General features: G+C 44.7%; 1 protein-coding gene across 1 annotated transcript; it reads left to right on the plus strand.

Moving 5' to 3' along the window:
- Positions 1-1,016: 1,016 nt before the first annotated feature.
- On the plus strand, positions 1,017-14,797 carry trpc4b (transient receptor potential cation channel, subfamily C, member 4b; the record flags this gene model as incomplete). The annotated part of the gene is made up of 11 exons (XM_084466377.1): positions 1,017-1,391; positions 3,380-3,898; positions 8,706-9,042; positions 9,567-9,706; positions 10,316-10,629; positions 11,031-11,226; positions 11,479-11,673; positions 12,571-12,612; positions 12,761-12,850; positions 14,273-14,512; positions 14,657-14,797. The coding sequence occupies 11 exons, from the start codon at positions 1,017-1,019 to the stop codon at positions 14,795-14,797; spliced, it is 2,589 nt and encodes an 862-aa protein (XP_084322503.1).
- Between the last annotated feature and the right edge of the window lie 4,740 nt (positions 14,798-19,537).

Here is a 19,537-nt window from a genome sequence, read left to right on the forward strand (position 1 = left end):
TGGTTGACAGTATATGACTCATAAGACCGTTGTATATTACATCCACAGGATTATATACGTTTCATCGTTGTATTGTGTCCTGTTCCCACTGCGAGCTTTGCTCGGAGACTCATTTAGTTTACAAGTAACTTTTAAATCCTCGGGCACTAGATCAGCATGTCGGCCCGCGGCGTCCTGAGAGCTTTGCGATGCGCTATTGAACAGCCCGGAACAGAAAAGACGAATGGCGCGCAACGGGACGGCCATGCGCGCTGAGAGCGCATTGATTGCTGGTGCGCGCCGTTACGCACGACGTGCGCAAAAGCGATCACCCACACCCTGCCAATCTCCTCATCTCAAAGTAGCCTCGTGCAATTACAGGAAAAGTGGCTGAGCGCACAGAGACACGTATCTACAGCAGTTCAATGATTAAACTGTATTAAGGCTACTTTTACACGGATTGGCTTTTTAATGTAAAAGGAAATTGTGGAAAATAACGACAGATGTAAACACGCCGTCGCCGGACATTGAGGTGATTTGTCTCGGCATCTTCTCGGGGAGTTTCACTTGTTGAGCATCACAGGAGGATGTCTTTCTGAGCAACAGGTCAACAACTCAAAGGTAAACTTTCTACAATTACGCACACGATGGCTTTGTTGGTGATATGATATTTATGTTGTGGTTCTTTTTTTAGATGACATGTAGGCTTACGTTATGATTAGTATTTAGTAGTAGTAGTAGGCCTAGTAGTTGTAGTTGTTGTAGTAGTAGTAGTAGTAGTATTTCATTTAGTAGGCAAGATGATAATCAATATGATCACATTTGGATAATTGTTGATATGATTTCGTTTTTTAGCAGTTATATGCGTCTATTTGATGTTAGTATTAGTAGAAACACACATGTTGAATGTTGATGTTGCTTCTATTTAAATTCCCTCCACTTTCTTATACGTATCACCTCGAATGTAGGCCTATATTATAAATACGCAAAATGTCCCTGTTGCCACCAGCTGAGAGTGGGATGAGCAGCAGGTGGCCATGACGCAACTGTACTACAAGACGGACAACTCGTCCTACCGGGACCGCATCCCGCTGCGCATCGTGCGCGCAGAGCCGGAGCTGTCGCCGCTGGAGCGCTACTACCTGAGCGCCGTGGAGAAGGGCGACTACGCCACCGTCAAGCAGGCCCTCGAAGAGGCCGAGATCTACTTCCGGATCAACATCAACTGCGTCGACTCGCTCGGACGCACGGCGCTGCTGATCGCCATCGAGAACGAGAACCTGGAGATCATCGAGCTGCTGCTGAGCTATAATGTGTACGTTGGAGACGCCCTGCTGCACGCCATCCGCAAGGAGGTAGTGGGCGCCGTGGAGCTGCTGATAGACCACAAGAAACCCAGAGGAGAGAAGCAGGTGAACATGGGAACACACCTCACGTCCAACCCAAACCCAAAACACTTCAGTCATACCCATACAGAGCCGTTGCTAAGCTTTTGGGGGCCCTACGCGCAGATTGTTGGGGGGGGGAGGTTGAAGGGTCCTCCGCCTCCGATGCGAAATAACAACGGTGGACCTGTTAGTAATTCATTTATTTATTTTGAAAATTGTAATGTAATAATTATCAACCTTAATTTTGTGCCCCCCCCCCCAGGTACTTCGTGCCCCCCCAGGCACTTGGTGCCCTACGCGCAGTGCGTGTTCTGCGTGTGCGGGGCACTGTACCCATACCATAACACTACACCCGCACAATCCCAAATACTGCTAAAAAAACACACACCGACCGTAGAGCACTCCACCTACCCAACATATACCCCACCCACCCAACCAATCCGTCCACCCACCCACGAGAACTCTTTCCCTACCCACCCACCAAATCTTCACCACTCAGCCACCCACCCATCCACCCACCCAAACCACCAAATCCAAACCACTTTGTTTGTATTTACTCTTTGTTCGCGTTTTAAACATGTGTCAAATCAGTATGCTATTACTATTTATTATGTTAGTATATTAATTATATTATAAATTAAATCTTTAGATTTATTTATACCCTTTCAACAATGACAAGGTGGGTGAAACAAGCATCAAAGGAATAAAAAGTAATTCATTAAATTATAATTACAGAATGCTAAAAGAGTCTTTATTCACTTTAGTACCTTTTACATTTAGTCATGAAGCAGAGTAGTAGTACTACAAAAGTACTAAAAAAGATGTAGCTACAAAAGATAGCTACAAAAGATGACAGGTGCTGCACAAGTCGCACAACCCAGTCTCAAAGCTGGAGCGAGTACAGAGTAGTCCATCAGTATCAGGAACATTCACAGGGATATTGATGAAACGCAGATGTGAGTCAGATTTAAAGCAGTGTGTGGGGAAGCAGATGTACCACAATGTAAAAAGATGGGGACGTGATAAATATCGGGTCCGCAGACCAAAAAAATGGGTTGTGAACCAGAGAGGTGGACTGTTCCCTGGTCGTGCCGGGTGATCGGGGGCTGGGACCACCTGGGTGAGGTGAGTGGTATTCAAGCTGTGAGCATCGAGTATCTAGGAGGACGTCTTTGCAAGCCCTGGTTGGAGCTCTCGGACATCTTGTAAATGTCTGGTTGGATATGTGGGAGATATGTGGATCTCCGCTTTCAGCCGAAAGAAAGGGAAAAACAACCCTCTCATGGCCCCCTGGGGCGCTGCCCAACCACGGGCCATTAGTCTGAGATAATAACGTTTAAGAAGCTCATCCCTCACAGTTGTGGACATACTCGTTCTACTCATGCAGAGTTGATAGGCTGTCTGGTATCAGAGTGAGGTTTAAAGTTCAAGGTTATAAAGCGTTCCTCTTCTTAGTATTCTTCTTAGAATCTCCATCGGTAAAAGCCTTCCACCTGACCCCTTGTAGCTAGATTGTTTGGCTAGAAAGATAGTTCAGCAGTCGTCAAAGTTACATCGAGATGTCATCAACTGATTTTGGGGCGTCTTTTGTGAAACTTGTTCTGATTGGATCAATCGACCCCAGGTGATGACCCAACCAAGTCTAACTATGATCATTATGAATTTTGATAACCTAGGGTTCATTGTGTTGGGCTGCGCTGGTTGCTACCCTGCGGTTCATCAGAGTGAGGGTTTTGGGAACCCCAATGTCCGCAGCCCAACAAGTCGGCAAGCCGGCAAGTCATTTGATTAAAAGCATCTGCTCAATGACAAAAAAAAAAGTCAAAGGTATCTATTAACGGTATCGACCATATGCAACGTAGCCACCAGTATGTAATTTAATACAAGATTGACTTTGTGTATGAGTGACCTTGTGTGTATCCAAATCGCTTTTTGATGTCTGCTAAATGACCCAACACTCGTCTTAACGGTCCGTGTTCCTCCCGGGGTGTGGCCACCCCCCCCCCCCCCAGGTCCCCCCTGCTCTGCTGAACAAGCAGCTGTCCGACTTCAGCCCCGACATCACCCCGGTCATCCTGGCCGCCCACACCAACAACTACGAGATCATCAAGATGCTGGTCCAGAGGGGCGTGTCCGTCCCGCACCCGCACGCCGTGCGCTGCAGCTGCTGCGAGTGCATGGCCAGCTCGGACGTGGACGGCCTGCGCCACTCGCGCTCCCGCCTCAACATCTACCGCGCGCTGGCCAGCCCGTCGCTCATCGCCCTGTCCAGCGAGGACCCCTTCCTCACCGCCTTCCAGCTGAGCGCCGAGCTGCACGAGCTCAGCACGGTGGAGAACGAGTTCAAGGCCGAGTACGAGGAGCTGTCCTACATGTGCAAGCAGTTTGCCAAGGAGCTCCTGGACCAGACGCGCAGCTCCAGGGAGCTGGAGATCATCCTGAACTACCGCGACGACCTCAACCCCCTGCTGGACGAGAACGGCAATGACCTGGCCCGCCTGAAGCTGGCCATCAAGTACTGCCAGAAGGAGGTGAGATGGTGGTTGGTTCGTTTGTAGTCCGGAAGGCGATAAGATGGGGAGTGACCGAGTCGGTAGGTTCACGTGCATCAGGTGAGATGTTACTGAGTTTGTTTGTTAGTAAGTCAAACAGAAGGAGTTGAGGTGTACGTTGGTTAGTTAAATAGATAGGTCTTTTTTTATTTAACCAGATGTGAGATGTAAGTTATTTTGTCATTAAACAGAAGAAGGTGAGATGTTGGGTGTGACATGTTGGTTTTCCTAAATAGGGACAGCTGGAAGACACCTGCATAACTCAATCATCATCAGATGTACTTGTTGTGTAAAAACACGTAAAATTACACGGGTAACTGTCGGTGCATTCATTCTGCGCAATTACCAAAAGGTCAGAGATTTACGTGTCAGCCACCTGGAAACAGCTGAGTATCTTGTGCAATGAAGACAAATTAAGTAAATTATGCTTTTATTATTCCTTCAACCTAATATGTCTTATTTTACCTTTCATCGATCGTCTGTTCGGACATCTTTCCTCACATCCACTCTACTTGAAGTGAAGAAAAGTCTGTATCATCTCTACGCTAAAGAAAAAGCCTGTCTGGTCATATCTATTGATCCTAAGTGTGATCTAGGGACAATTAATAAATTGTGGACGTTAACATTATTAGCCAACAGTTCTAAATACATTTGGTTTTTTGAGGCTTTGGTGTGCAGCGGTCAGAGCAGTGATGGTGACCAGCGATAACTGTATTATATTTACTAGCGTGGACTGACTTTGGTACCCCTAGAGAATTTGAAAGGAAACTTAAAAATACAGTGTCCTCTCTCAAAGTTGCTCATCATGTTAGCAGCGCGACCAAGCAAAACAACATCCGCGGGACGGAAACCCGCCTGGCCGATCAATTATCGAGGTTCAACGTCTATTACCGAGATGGTGAGTGTTCCTCGCCTTCTCCCTCCGGAGCGCCTCCCAGCCCTGCTCAATTCATCGCTTTATTAGCCCACACTACTTCATCTCCCTCTACAAACCCAGCTGGCCCCCCACTACCACCCGTTCCCCACGCCCCACTCCCAACGAAATGGTAATCTAATGCAGCCTGAGAGTGGAGCAGAGAGGAGTGCGTCGCATGCGGCCCATTGGTCAACTCCTAAAGTGATTTGGTGTGGTTTTGTGTGTGGGGGAGGGTGGACCAAACGAGCTGCAAATGGCCTGGAGGATGGGTGGAGAGATCCGTTGGGAGCGCAGAGCAACAAGTCATTTTACGCTTAGATGGCTCCCAGGGATGCATTACCCCACCGGGTTCTGGTCCGTACCCATGGTGATGGCCTGATTAGGGCTAATGAGAATATGAGAATCAAAGTAAAAGGATGGAGCTTTTCCCTGAAAAACCAACTGGTCATTTCTCATTTGGAAATCAATACTTTATTGTCCATTAACGTTTTTACTTATAGTTCTAAAACAATACAAATGGCACACTACAAGGGAATCAGAGCTGGAATAATATGTTTTTAAAAAGTGTTACACATACATTTGGTATAAACAAGTTCCGTTCTCATACCTTTTATAACTTTAAAGCTTCCTATATCTATAGCCAAAAGAGTATTTAATACTTATAATAGTAACATATAATATTATGACCTTTCAGTGAATGTAGAATTAATTCTTTCTGTTTTTGGATTACCGCTTGACTCTTTGACATTGGATTTAAAAACCAGAAGGGGCCTCACACTGTGAGCCTTTTGTCCGTCACTAAGCTTTTTCTTCTTTTCAATAATTCAGTGGGTTGTATGGGAATGGCACCTGTGGTGTTTGGCAACCGTTTTTAGGTAAAGTACTGTTGAAATGGTTAAGAAATCACCTACTGAGAGACTCCCTAAGAAGATGCACCCACTCACTAATGAATAGAGACACACTTTTGAATTTATTCAGTCCATTACCAAACAAAAGTATTAACGTTAAAATAGTTGAGCGTGAGTATGTATGTGTTTGTGTGTGCGGTTGTGTGTCTATCCTAGTGTGTGAGTGTACGTGGCCTGCATCAATGTGTGTATGTGTGTGTGTGCGCGTGCGTGTGTGCGTGCGTGTGTGTGTGTGCGTGCCTGCGTGCGTGTGCGTGTGTGTGCGCATGTGTGCGTGTGTGTGTGTGTGTGTGTGTGTGTGTCTGTGTGTGTGCATGCTACACTACACATTATCATTCACATAAACACCCGATCGCCCCAAAGTGTTCCCTGTGGACCCACTGGACCTCCAGTAATGCAAGTGAAAGACAGCCCAGCCCATTAACTTAACCAGAGACGAGACAAATCTCAAACAGGAAGTCTCTCACCAATAACCGACAAACTAGCTCGTACGCAGTCTTCTAATGCAGAGTAGAAGAATAGCGGGCGCCCATTTAGACTAACATGGTTATGCTGGGACCCAGATGTCTGGCAGATGTTTCATCTCCCAGAGAGGAGATACAGAGTGGAGGAGATATTACTCCACCAAGTGTTTATGCGTCCTCTTGTCTCTGCTCTTCAATCAACATGCAAACACCCACATCCTCGTATTCTTAGGAAAAATACCCTAATGCGCTGGAGGAATAACAAGTCCTTGGTTAATCAGTTCAATCTGGGTAAGGCATCACGCCTTACCCAGATTGAACACGTACACAGACTACATACTCGCAGTCTTGGAAGCACGTACTTGGCAAGTCTGGACTTCGAATTACAGACTTCCAAGAACGCGAGTACGCACCTGCAATTGGAACAGCAGTGGACTCGATGACGTCACCACCTCAGCTCTGTTAACTGCTTTACGGCCTCATGTAGGCATACTGAACAATATAAACAAATTATATAAAACTAAACCCCAGCCTCTTTCATTTTAAAATAGTATGTTAATATTTTGAATGAATATAAATGAAAAGATATGCTTGTCGTGTGTATTTATATACACACAACTTTTTATATGTAGGGTACAGATGCGCATGCCTAACTGCCTATGTAGTTGGAGAGTAGGCTATTATAACGAATAATAATAATAACGAATGAGCGAGAAATTACACAGATTAGAATAGAAACACACACACACACACGATCGGATGGATCCGACCGGGATTTTTGTTGCCGTTGCGATGGGTTTCCTCTCTCAGCGACGTATACAATATAAACTAATTATATAACAAAATGTCATGTCAATATGTATGTCAATATTTTGAATGAATAGGCCTACATTTTTGTTATATATGTAAAATGTTCCTATAGCCTATTATTATAGCTTACATATTTTAAAACATGGGAATGCAAAATGCATCCTGGGATATTTAACGGTCCCAAGTCCACAAGAGTCACCTCCGATGCATCCTCGGTGGAACGGCCTCATCGAGAAAGCATCGAGAACACACACGGGTTTTACGACAGTACTCGCGTACTTGGAATTGGAACAGTACTTGGGCTACCACTGATGACGTTTCACGAGAACGCAAGTACACGAGTACAGATGAGAACGCGAATTGAGAAACGGCTATGGTTCTACACTCTGGCCCCACCCACTCTGAGCCAGTGACATCACACAGTCCTAGAAATCCTATTGGCCAACCTGGAGAGGAGGCTTTGCCAAGGGAACTGCACTTCCAGTTATATCCGTGTGAAATACTCCCTGGAAATGTATGAACTATGGCAGTAAAAGAGTAAATAGCAGAGAATGTTTGTCTGTGCCGCGCGCTAGCCAACAACAACATCTTTTACCGTAACAAACGGCATGCTACACGCCGCCTAGGTTGCTGCCACACTCTATCTGGGTGACTTTCACTGGGCTCTTCCAAACCAAGGACAGGGTGGTGGTGTTGAAAATCTGGTTTATTTAAAGTTTTGCAGACGACGATACATGGCCTGGTGCTCCATGTTGCCATGTAAGAGATCTCTCCCTGAATGTGTGCAACACGCGTGTGCAACAGGTGAACAGCCTCAGTCCAATCCGACTGGACCAGGCTGCTTAAACCAGCCATGAACCACACTTTCCCGCAATTACCCTTGAAGATATTGGGGAGGACATTGGGGTTTAAACCCAGAGAGAGTCCGAAAGAAACACCCCTACCACAAATACTTGTGTAATAGACATTTAGCCAAACTAATAAACACTGTCAGATGTACAAAATTGATCACATTTAAAATATTTGAGTGAGATTTTATTTAATTACTGCCAGACTTAACCAGAAGCCATCCTGGCTCTTTAAAGAGCAGAAAGGGAGGGTTTGGTTGTGTGCTGTTCTTCTTTTGAAAACATTCTCGGAAATTTTGTACTACTCTCAATATTGTTCTAATTTCCGTTGTCTCACTCCTGTCTCTGTCTTTCTCTCCACCACCCCCGCTCTCTCTCCCTCTCTGTCCCTAGGTCTCTCTCTCTTTGTCCCTAGGTCTCTCTCTCTCTCTCTCTCTCTGTCCCTAGGTCTCTCTCTCTTTGTCCCTAGGTCTCTCTCTCTCTCTGTCCCTAGGTCTCTCTCTCTTTGTCCCTAGGTCTCTCTCTCTCTCTGTCCCTAGGTCTTTCTCTCTTTGTCCCTAGGTCTCTCTCTCTTTGTCCCTAGGTCTCTCTCTCTCTCTCTCTGTCCCTAGGTCTCTCTCTCTCTGCCCCTAGGTCTCTCTCTCTTTGTCCCTAGGTCTCTCTTTCTCTCTTTGTCCCTAGGTCTCTCTCTCTCTCTCTCTGTCCCTAGGTCTCTACCAGTTTACTAACAGCCATCTCTCTCTCTCTCTCTCTCTCTCTCTCTCTCTCTCTCTCTCTCTCTCTCTCTCTCTCTCTCTCTCTCTCTCTCTCTCCCTGTCCGTCCATATGTATCTCTACCAGTTTGTAGCCCAGCCTAACTGCCAGCAGCTGCTGGCATCGCGTTGGTACGACGAGCTGCCTGGCTGGCGCCGGCGCCACTGGGCAGTCAAGTCGGCCACCTGCGTCTTGATCGGCCTCCTCTTCCCTCTCTTCTCCGTCTTCTACATGCTGGCGCCCAAGAGCCGCTACGGCCTGTTCATCCGCAAGCCCTTCATCAAGTTCATCTGCCACACCGCTTCTTACCTCACCTTCCTCCTCCTCCTCATCCTCGCCTCGCAGCACATCGTCTCCAACGACCCCAATCGCCAGGGACCCCCGCCCACCACCGTGGAGTGGATGATCCTGCCCTGGGTGGTCGGTAGGGACACACACGCACGCACACACGCACGCACGCACATGCACACAAACACACACGCACACATGAATTTATATATATATACTCACAGTTGTAGTTGTAGTTGTAAGGGACATAGACATAAATATATCCAGGTATATACATATATGTGTATATATATATATATACACACTAAATAATAAATGAGCCAGCACACACACACACACACACACACACACACAGACAGACACACTCCTTGGACCTCCTTCTATTTATTTTGGATGCAAAAATTATAAACAAATATTTAGCCTTTGTCCTTACACGGCCATTTGCTTTGGCCTCTAGACGTCAGATGTGAGGTTGAGAGTGTTTTTTTACCTGTGAAGTTTAGGATAAGATGGGTTTTCTCTCTGACCGTGATATGGTTTTTTGTTATGTCTGGTAGGCACTTTTGCATGTTTTGACCATACGGTACTGAATGTACTAAAATGAATTGCCTCAGTGGGGATTATAAGGATTTCTCTACTCTACTCTACTCTCTCGTGAAGGTTTCGTCTGGACGGAGATCAAGCAGATGTGGGACAGTGGTTTCCATGACTACATGAACGACTGGTGGAACCTGATGGACTTCATCATGAACGCTCTCTACCTAGCCACCATCTCCCTGAAGATCGTCGCATTCTCTAAGGTAAGTCTGGGAGAACTAAGAACTAGGGATCACGTCTGGATGATGTGATACCAGTTTTTCAGTGGACCAGTGTGGATGTGGATTTATACACCTTGATGGATGCACCAAATGTAAATGTGCTTAGTGCGGAAGTATATGTACTTGCATATTTATTTGCTTTACTTACTTGATGCATTCTTCTTTCCATGCAAGGTTTTTCCAAGTGTTTTATTCACAGCACATTGCATTGCCAATGTTTATTGTTGATAATATTGTTTGTATAGGTGAGATTAGTAATAACATACCATCTATTGAAAATATATTTTAAATCACCCCACTTAGACATGTTACAGCCTCATCCCACTTGTTATATATCCATGTTATAGTGTAATGTCATAGACCAATGTTATAAACATGTTTAGCCAACGCAGCTTACACTCAATTCAGATACACGTCATTAATCAGCAGATGAATGCTCAAAGATGCCTACAGGTAAGACTGCAGATATTGAACTTTGAACCCGGGTCAGACCTCCCCTCACCATTAGCCTCGTCGTCCCCCTGTATATAGCCTCTTATCATCCTGCTGTTCCGCTGTGTGTTGCGTGACCCTCCTGCCACCCCCCCCCAGTACAGCGGCTGTACGACCCGGGACAGCTGGGAGATGTGGCACCCCACCCTGGTAGCCGAGGCCCTGTTCGCCATCGCCAACATCTTCAGCTCCCTGCGGCTGATCTGCCTCTTCACCGCCAACTCCCACCTGGGGCCCCTGCAGATCTCCCTGGGGCGCATGCTGCTGGACATCCTCAAGTTCCTGTTCATCTACTGCCTGGTGCTGGTGGCCTTCGCCAACGGCCTCAACCAGCTCTACTTCTACTACCAGACCGACGGGGTCAAGAACTGCACGGGCATCCGCTGCCCTGATCAAAACAACGCCTTCTCCACGCAAGTCCAACCCAAGCTTTGTCATTGAGTGCCATGAGTGTGCATGCAGATACGACCCTGTCAGGAGCTAGATAAATGATCATGCATGTTATGTTTATGGGGTAGCAGAAGCTTATCTGTAAGCTGTAGTAGTAAGAAATGTTTGTTGTCAAGGGTGCCGTATATCCCAACGTACTGCTGAATGATTCGTAGCCACAAGCTATCTGCTATACCTTTTCACTGGGACATTGCTATTACGGGCAGGTGTTGATTGGGTTAAAACTATGTGTTGGGAAGCAGATGGACCTCATTGTAAGAAGTCAAGGTCTCAAGAATGGTCAGACCTCTAATGGCTGGGCCATGAATGTGACGTGATATTGTTCATTAAAGTTTATAGTGTTGTTCTGTATTTTGGTCTCCAGGCTGTTTGAGACGCTGCAGTCTCTGTTCTGGTCTGTGTTCGGCCTGGTCAGCCTCTATGTGACCAACGTCAAGGCCGACCATGAGTTCACCGAGTTTGTGGGCGCCACCATGTTTGGGACGTACAACATCATCTCCCTGGTGGTGCTGCTCAACATGCTCATCGCCATGATGAACAACTCCTACCAGAACATCGCTGTGAGTGGACCAGGCCTGACACTTCAGTTTTGCCGCTTCAGTCACTGATGACTATTTAGTCTTTAGTTTAGAGGTATCTTGCTAAAGGATGCCTACAGGTTGACTATGGACATTGAGATTTGGATCAGAACAGAACCTTACAGCTGGGAGTCAAAAAACCAAACCACTAGACCATCCTTTCCCTGCATCCGTCTTCCCTATGGATCTATAATGCAGTACTTATTCTTGTCTTTATTCATTTGTTCCCAACAGGACCATGCAGACATTGAGTGGAAGTTTGCGAGAACTAAGTTGTGGATGAGTTATTTTGAAGAGGGCGGGACTTTGCCCTCTCCCTTCAACATCATCCCCAGTCCCAAATCTGTCTTCTACCTCCTGGAGTGGTCCAAGAAACAAATGACCAGGACCAGCAGGCCCAGGCACCGCGAGACTTTCGGGACGTTGGGGGTGAGGCAGCAGGCTTCCAAAATATTCCAGAGTATTCTAGCTCAGGAGTTCTTTCATCTATGGACCTAGAAGATAATGTCATTGTTTCTGTGGGAGAGTGTTTGTATGGTTTTAGGATAGGAGTAAGACCGATTTTAAGATCCAGTATTGCAGAATGTTCCAAAGTATTCCAAAGCATTGAGAAGAGTTGCATTGACCTTATTCACCTAGTGGACATATTGGTTAGTTGGTTGAGTAAACCTTCTAAATCTTTGGGTTAACCATGACAATTCATTGGAATACATTCTCAATGTCACCCGGATGGGGAAGTGGAATGCAGAACCAAAGATAAAGCATTGCGTTTTATGGCTCCCAAAGATTCTAGATTGGTTTCCAACTAACCAATATGGTGAATAAGGACCGTTGTTAGGTTCACCAGGGATGTGGGAGCTTTCAGAATCGCATATGTTATGCCTTTGATAAGAAGCTAAGATTAGATTATATCAGCTCAGTTTCCCCCAGGGAGCTGAATGCCTCAAAGTGTGGGAGAGTGTTTGTATGGTTTTAGGATAGGAGTAGACAGATTTTAAGATCCAGTATTGCAGAATGTTCCAAAGTATTCCAAAGCATTGAGAAGAGTTGCATTGACCTTATTCACCTAGCGGCCATATTGGTTAGTTGGTTGGGTAAACCTTCTAAAATCTTTGGGTTAACCATGACAACTCATTGGAATGCATGCATGCCTTTGAAAAGAAGCTAAGATTAGATAACATCAGCTCAGTTCCCCCCAGGGAGCTGAATGCCTCAGTTATAATGCATCATGAGACCTCACCCATAAACAAGGAGCTCTAGGTACACTCTGACAGCCCTGATTAAATACACATGCTTATTGTGTAACAAACTCAATTACTTTTTTAGAGGCGTGCAGCCGAAAACGTGAGACTAAACCACCAGTATCAGGTAAGAACACTCTTTTCTTTACTTACCTCCTTACTTTACTTTACTTATTTGAGAGTCATATCCTACAATTTGTCCATTTTGGTTCCCAGTGTGTTTGTGTTCTTGTCCGATGTGCTGTTCTGTCTGAACTTTGACCCCGGTCTACCAGGAGGTGCTGAGGAACTTGGTGAAGCGGTACGTAGCGGCCATGATTAGAGATGCTAAGACGGAGCAGGGGCTAACGGAAGAGAACTTCAAGGTAAGCTGTGTGTGTGTGTGTTTTTAACGTGTAGTTTTTGTCGGTAGTTGAGGAGGTAGTTAGTGGTAGATGTTTTACCCACAATGCTCACATATGTATATTATATATCAGTGGTGATTTCTCTAAGACTGCAAGGGAAGCACGGCTTCCCCTAAAATTTAAAAAATGACTGTTGTGACCAGACTGTTGTGTTAACATTCCATTGACTAAAAATGAGTTAAAACACGCCCATCTCGAGACGAGTTTGTTCAGAATCAGCTGCTTATCGCAGGTCGACTGACTTCTCATACATTCCCATAGCGTCACAGTGCATTTGCCCGTTGAAGCTCAGTGTCCATCCACTTCAATGGGGCTGCATAGAACAGCTTTTTTTTTAGTGCGTCGAAAGTCGACAGTCATTGGATAATGCTGCGATTATGTCCCTCTCACGGACGCTCAGCGTCTCTGGGGGTGAATGGAGGAGTGGGCTGGCCCGGACGCTGGGCTTCAGCGTGATGATTGGAGGGTTTGCGAAAGACTAAGTTGCCGTTTGATTGACAGCGATTTTGAACTATAAAACGTCACCGGAGCTCTCTTTAGTCCGCAGTCCCATCACGGATTTTTCAAGCGAGTCGAAGGACAAACTGCAACCTATTTGTTGATATTTGCTTGGCTAAATTGCTAGACAATTTTCATCGTACATTTCATAAACTTATACACACAATTCCTTGTTTCAGTTTAACAGAATTCCCACATTTCCTTGTTCAAGTTTAATATCGTTTTCGTAGTAACTTTGGTATCACTTTGATTCAGGGAGCCTGAGGTCTGAACTTCAAGTCCTGTATTCAGATCAGGACTTGCAGTGTGACAGGGGAAAGCTGTGTGATTTCTTGGTGTTCCTTAAAGACATGGATTGGACAGTGCAATGCCTCAGCTTTACAAACTGTTCTCATTAGTGGCAACAATTGGAGCTACACCTGCAGGTGTTTGTGTGTGTGAATGTAGCTTCTCCTGTTTAAAGGTTCTCAAGTTCTATACCAGTAACACAATGGGCCAAGGCCGTTTAAGCAGCCTAGCTCTGCTGGCCATTGAGAGGACACTGGTGAAGTCACTGGAACAGACAGCTAGTCGGTATGACAGGGTCACAGAGCAGCTTTCCTTGAAAAGGAACAGAGAGCAGAATTTACATATAACTAAATTGACAATTTATATGATGTAGGCTGAAAACGAGCTTCCCCTCTTTGAAAGACCAGCAGACGCCACTGCTATATATCCATGTGCTTGTATTTGTGTGTGTGTGTGTGCATGCATGTATTTGTTTGAGTGTGTGTGTGTGTGTGTGTGTGTGTGTGTGTGTGTGTGTGTGTGTGTGTGTGTGTGTGTGTGTGTGTGTGTGTGTGTGTGTGTGTGTGTGTGTGTGTGTGTGCGTGCGTGCGTGTACAGGAGCTCAAACAGGACATTTCCAGCTTCCGCTACGAGGTGCTGGGGATGATGAAGGGGAAGCGCCACAGCAGCGTGCCGGGCTCCCTCACGCCCGTGGCGCCCACCTCGGGCCTGGCCTTCTCGGAGAGCGCCTTCACCTACTGCCCCAACGTGGCGCACGCCGACTCCCACAAGAAGATGAGCCTGTTCAACGTGATGGCCTGCGTGCAGCAGCGGCCCAGCAGGGAGCACTGCCCCCCCGTCAGGCTGCTCAACGGCCCCACCCTACTGTCGCGCAAGGGGAGGAAGAAGAAGGAGGAGGAGGAGGAGGAGGCGGTGGTGGTGGTGGAGGTGGATCGGCACGGTGACCAGACCCTGCACCCCGAACCCAAGCCCCTCACCCAGAGCGGGGGTGACCGTGGCGACGGCGGTGCTGCTGACCCCGTGAAGGTGGAGGTGAAGGTGGAGGTGGAGGTGGAGGTTGCGTCGGAAGAGGCGAGGGAGGAGGAGTTGTGGGAGAAAGAGAATAGCCGCAAGGAAAAGTGAAGGGTGTGAAGCAGTGTTTGCTTACCTTGGGGTTTCCTGATGATCAAGCAAGGGTTTGCTGACTTGACTAGCAAAAGATATTTGGTTGGTTAAATGAATAGGTTTGAAATGGTCCTGTACAAAAGGTCCTGTATATATGAGCAGACTGCCCGAGGATTCATGGTCACAGGGAAACGACTGCTCTTCACGCTGTGTGGTCAGATACACAAAGGTTCACCGGGACATTGATATGTAGGCAGATGCTGATTTGGTTAAAACGATGTGTGTGGAAGCGGATACGTTTTGTTTTTTCTTCTGAATTTTGCGTTGCAAAAGTATATTCAACCTAAGAATGGGGTCACAGGTCGACAAAGCCTTGTACTTGACATTCCTTCTATCATTTTTTTTTCTAATGTTTTGGAAAAAAAGTTTGGGAAAGCAGGTCTTCATCACCTCTTGCTTAATTATTGAAGTGTCCTTGAGTAAGCAGCCTGGACATGGACATAGATCCTGTCAAGCTAGTTGTCGCCTTGCATGGTTTACAAAGGGTGTTAATACAACCATGGCCAACCATAGTGGCCATAGTGGCCAGAAAAGAGCTATACAAATGTAGCTTATTAACTGTTAATCATTAAATCAATCAGTTAATCACTGAATTAATCAATGGTATTAAAGACGCAGTGTGTATAATTTAGTATCATGTAGAGGAACTTAGCAAAAATGTAATACACGATGCAAGTATGTTTTAATTAGTGTTTATCCCATGAGAATAATATGTTGTTGTGTGCTTTCATAAACTTAGAATGAGCTCTTCATGTCTACATACAGAGCGGGTCCTATTCGACTGAGTTCACTATGTTGCACCACTATCTACAGTAGCCCAGAACAGACACAGAACGGCTCTAGCAAAACTAGAGCTATAGGAAGAAAGGTGGCGTGTCAGCCAAATGGCTGTGACCCATTTGTCATTTCGGTACCTATGTTGTGTCGGGCGTTATGGTGAGCGATGTCTGAAATGTGTCAAAGACCATGTGTCCGAGACGCTTTTCCATCTCTCGGGCGCTGATATCCAAATCACCCGCCGACCAGACAGAGCTCCACACATCCGTACACGTGGTGGTGTTATATATGAGTGCAGTAAGAGGACTGTGTGTTGGGAGACATAAATAGCCCATTAAGAATACCTATCTTTGCCATGTCCTACAACATGTACAGTGACCATGGTGGAAAATATGAAAAATATACCTTATTGCGATTGGTTGAATTGATTTATTCCCAGGTTCGAGCCGTCAAAAATCAACACTTTTTGGCAAACCTGAGAAATATTTTGGCACCTTGCATAATACTGGCCAATACAGGCCAGCCTAGTTGCTGGAAAGAGAGGGCGGGGGGGGGATATTCAGTTGGTTGCAATCTGCAACCTCACCGCTAGTTGCTACTAAAGTCTATACACTGGACTTTTTAAATCACCTATGTGAACAAGGAATAAGGGACATGACTATGCTAACTAACTTCAGGGAATGATGACACTGGCACCTTTGTGTTTAACCTAACTTATTATCTGATCTTGTTTTAGTTTAGTTTAGCTTCCTAAAAATATTTTGCCAAGTACAGATTGACTATCAATGTATTCTTCTGGTGTGTTTTCTGGTGTTATTTATTAAAAACAGCACAATTCTTGTCGTATAAATATAATGTAAAGCTGATATTCTCTGATGTTTATTCAAGTGATCATATGTATAGCATGTTGATAGAATGCCTGATGTATTTTTAAGAATGCACACTTTAGTAATTAGGTAGGTGATATCATCATATTATGTCTGTTAGCTATGTAATGGTCGTTATGTGATATTTATTCATTCGACTCAAACCAAACTGTATGTGAATCAAAGTCAGTTTTTTACAATTTACATATTGCACATTGTCATTTTAATATTATTGTTGCAGGCTAATGTTAGCCACACGCTATAGCATGAGCTGACATAACTTAAATATCTATATATTAATCATTTTGCCTTTTTGTTTTGCTGATATAGATGTAGCCTATATAGAGATGTGGATAGATGTAGACTGTGTGTGTGTGTGTGTGTGTGTGTTTGTGTCCATGTGCTTGTATTTATGTGTGAGTGTGTTCATCTGTTTTTTTATATGAATATTTTGTTACATCTTTTGTTGGTGTTTTCCATGTGTGCGAGTTTAATGTTTATGTAGTGTGTGTGTGTGTGTGTGTGTGTGTGTGTGTGTGTGTGTGTGTGTTGTAAAGTGATAAATGTGTATTTGATGGGATCTCCATCTTGGTAAACACTAACCAGATTAGGTTTCAGAGCTTCTGTGAGTTCATGCTGCTGTCCTCCTCTCTGGCTGTCAGTGGAGATTGGCTTCACGAGTCGGTTGATCTGAGACAGGTCAGCTAAACATAGAAGGATCTTTAGGACAGAAGTTCTACTCACAAGTTTCAGGTTTCATGAAAACGTATATAGGGATTTAACTAATATGGATTTTCTTTTGCAATGTCATTTTAAGTTATATTAAAATGTAAAAGTTCATCCGTACATTATTAACCTTTAACAATTTGTATGTGTTGTAGACAGAGACTAACTCATCTTCATAATACTGTGTATCATCAGAGCAAACTACAACTTGCACGAATCATTGACGATACTGGCAGGCTAACGTATTGGTGATGAAGAGACCGCTTATTGCGAAACAGTTTCATCTCTTCACTGCGAGACGTGTCCCTACTTAAACTCTGCATGCATTCCTCAGCAACAGCTGGGGCACAAGTGGGATAGGAAACACTGTGCGTCTGCGTGCGTTCCTCGGCCTCTCTGTGTGCCCGTCTATATGTGTGAGTGTCTATGTGTGTGTGTGTGTGTCTGTGTGTGTGCCTGCATGTGCTCGTGTGAGAACCTTGTCTGTTGTGCATTGATTTTCAAAATACAATTAACTGAAAACGTCAACAAGTTTAAATGCCGAAGGTTCAGGGTTAGGTATAGTTCAGGGATGGTCACTGAGGGTTCCATGCTGTCATGTTGAAGTGACTGATGAAGATGATGGGTTCTGTTGTTCCATTGTTGAGGCTGGCCAAGTTGACGGTCCAGCAGCCCAACATCATCCTGTCTTTTATTTGAAACATACGGCGACCAGAATACTGCCCTATGCAAGACGATTGGAAAAAACACTTCTTTTTTTTTACATTTTTTGCAACTGTCTACTAATTATATGTGCGATATGTTCCGTATATGTGTCTTTTTATTTTTATCAGACTATACAGACTGAAGAAATTATCCTTGATGTGAACAGCTGGATTTTAGTAAGCTTAAACAAACGAAAATTGCAGAACCTTGAAACACAATCAGGTCCAATCAGTCACAGATATTGAAGGAAGTATGAAAGTCCAGTGAAATGCAACAGACACAATCAAGAGGGGATATGGTTAAAGGGGAAGTTCAGGATTTTGGACATCGGGTCTCATTTCCAAGTGAGCCAGTGTGTTACTTATCATTGGAGACCGTTCTAGTTGCAGAAATCGCTGGTGCTAGGCTAGCGCAAGTCGAGGGGAACTGCTAGCCTGCCAATAAAAACAATTTTACTCACTCCCGAGGCAAACCAATTATAATGCCCAAGGTGACTCTGTATTAGAGTTCTATTTTTTGTTTCTGTTTAATCCTGAAAATGTATTATTGTATTAAATTACAACAATTTAAAAAAAATAGCAGAGTCCCCCAATGTGGGGGCGTGGATGGTGGGTTAAAAATAAAAAAATTATAATGCCCTACTATCGATGTAAATGTCTGTTGATAGAATAGTGTTAGAAATAAACTTACCCTTGCATCGCATTGCATTTAGTTTATAATCCCTGTAGTTGGAAGCAAGCTACGGCAGCGGCGGACTGCTATTACCTGGAGTGTGCTTCTCTGTTTACCTTCTGCTGTAGTGAATTGGTTGCTACACCGGAGCAAAGTGAAATTCCGCCACTGCTGAGAAAGTAGTCCCCCAAAATGTAATGTGATCATTGCGATACAAGGATAGTTTTATTTCTAATATTATTCTATCAACACAGACATTTACATCGATAGTAAGGCATTATAATTGGTTTGCATCGGGTGTACTTTGGAGTGGGTAAACCTGTTTTTATTGGCAGGCTAGCAGTTCCCCTCAACTTGCGCTAGCCTAGCACCAGCGATTTCTGCAACTAGAAGGACTAAATGAAAAGTTTTGAAAACGGTCTCCAATTATAAATAAGACACTGGCTCACTTGGAAATGAGACCCGATGTCCAAAATCCTGAACTACCCCTTTAACTGAATATTCATAAACAGCCTTAATAAATACAAGACACAGGTTAATTTTAAAATTGTTTGTTAAACAAGGCTGTAAGTGAAACAATAGTTGGAATATATGGACATCTATGTTAGAATAGTGTACAATTAATAGTTACAAGACATGCCACTGAATGCTAAGTTATGGTATGTCTTGTTCGTGTACTAAAACAGAAGTTATTATAACTAAGATAATAGTCCTTTAAGTTATTATGATGATTTTTAGGTAAAAATAGCAAACGTGTCAGCATGAATGCAGAACAACTCCATCAGAGATTAATCCTAAAAGAGTCGTGGGACATACAGCACCAAGAGTGCATCTTCAGTGAGTGCTGCAGATGAAGAATGGCAGGGTAGCTAGTACGAAACCCTGTGGGACACCACGGCTGATTGACCTCCAGAACATGATGAACTTGAATACATGACTACATTTTTCCTTT

The sequence above is a fragment of the Micromesistius poutassou genome (assembly GCF_964030765.1).
Source record: "Micromesistius poutassou genome assembly, chromosome: 4".
Classification (NCBI taxonomy): Eukaryota; Metazoa; Chordata; class Actinopteri; order Gadiformes; family Gadidae; genus Micromesistius; species Micromesistius poutassou.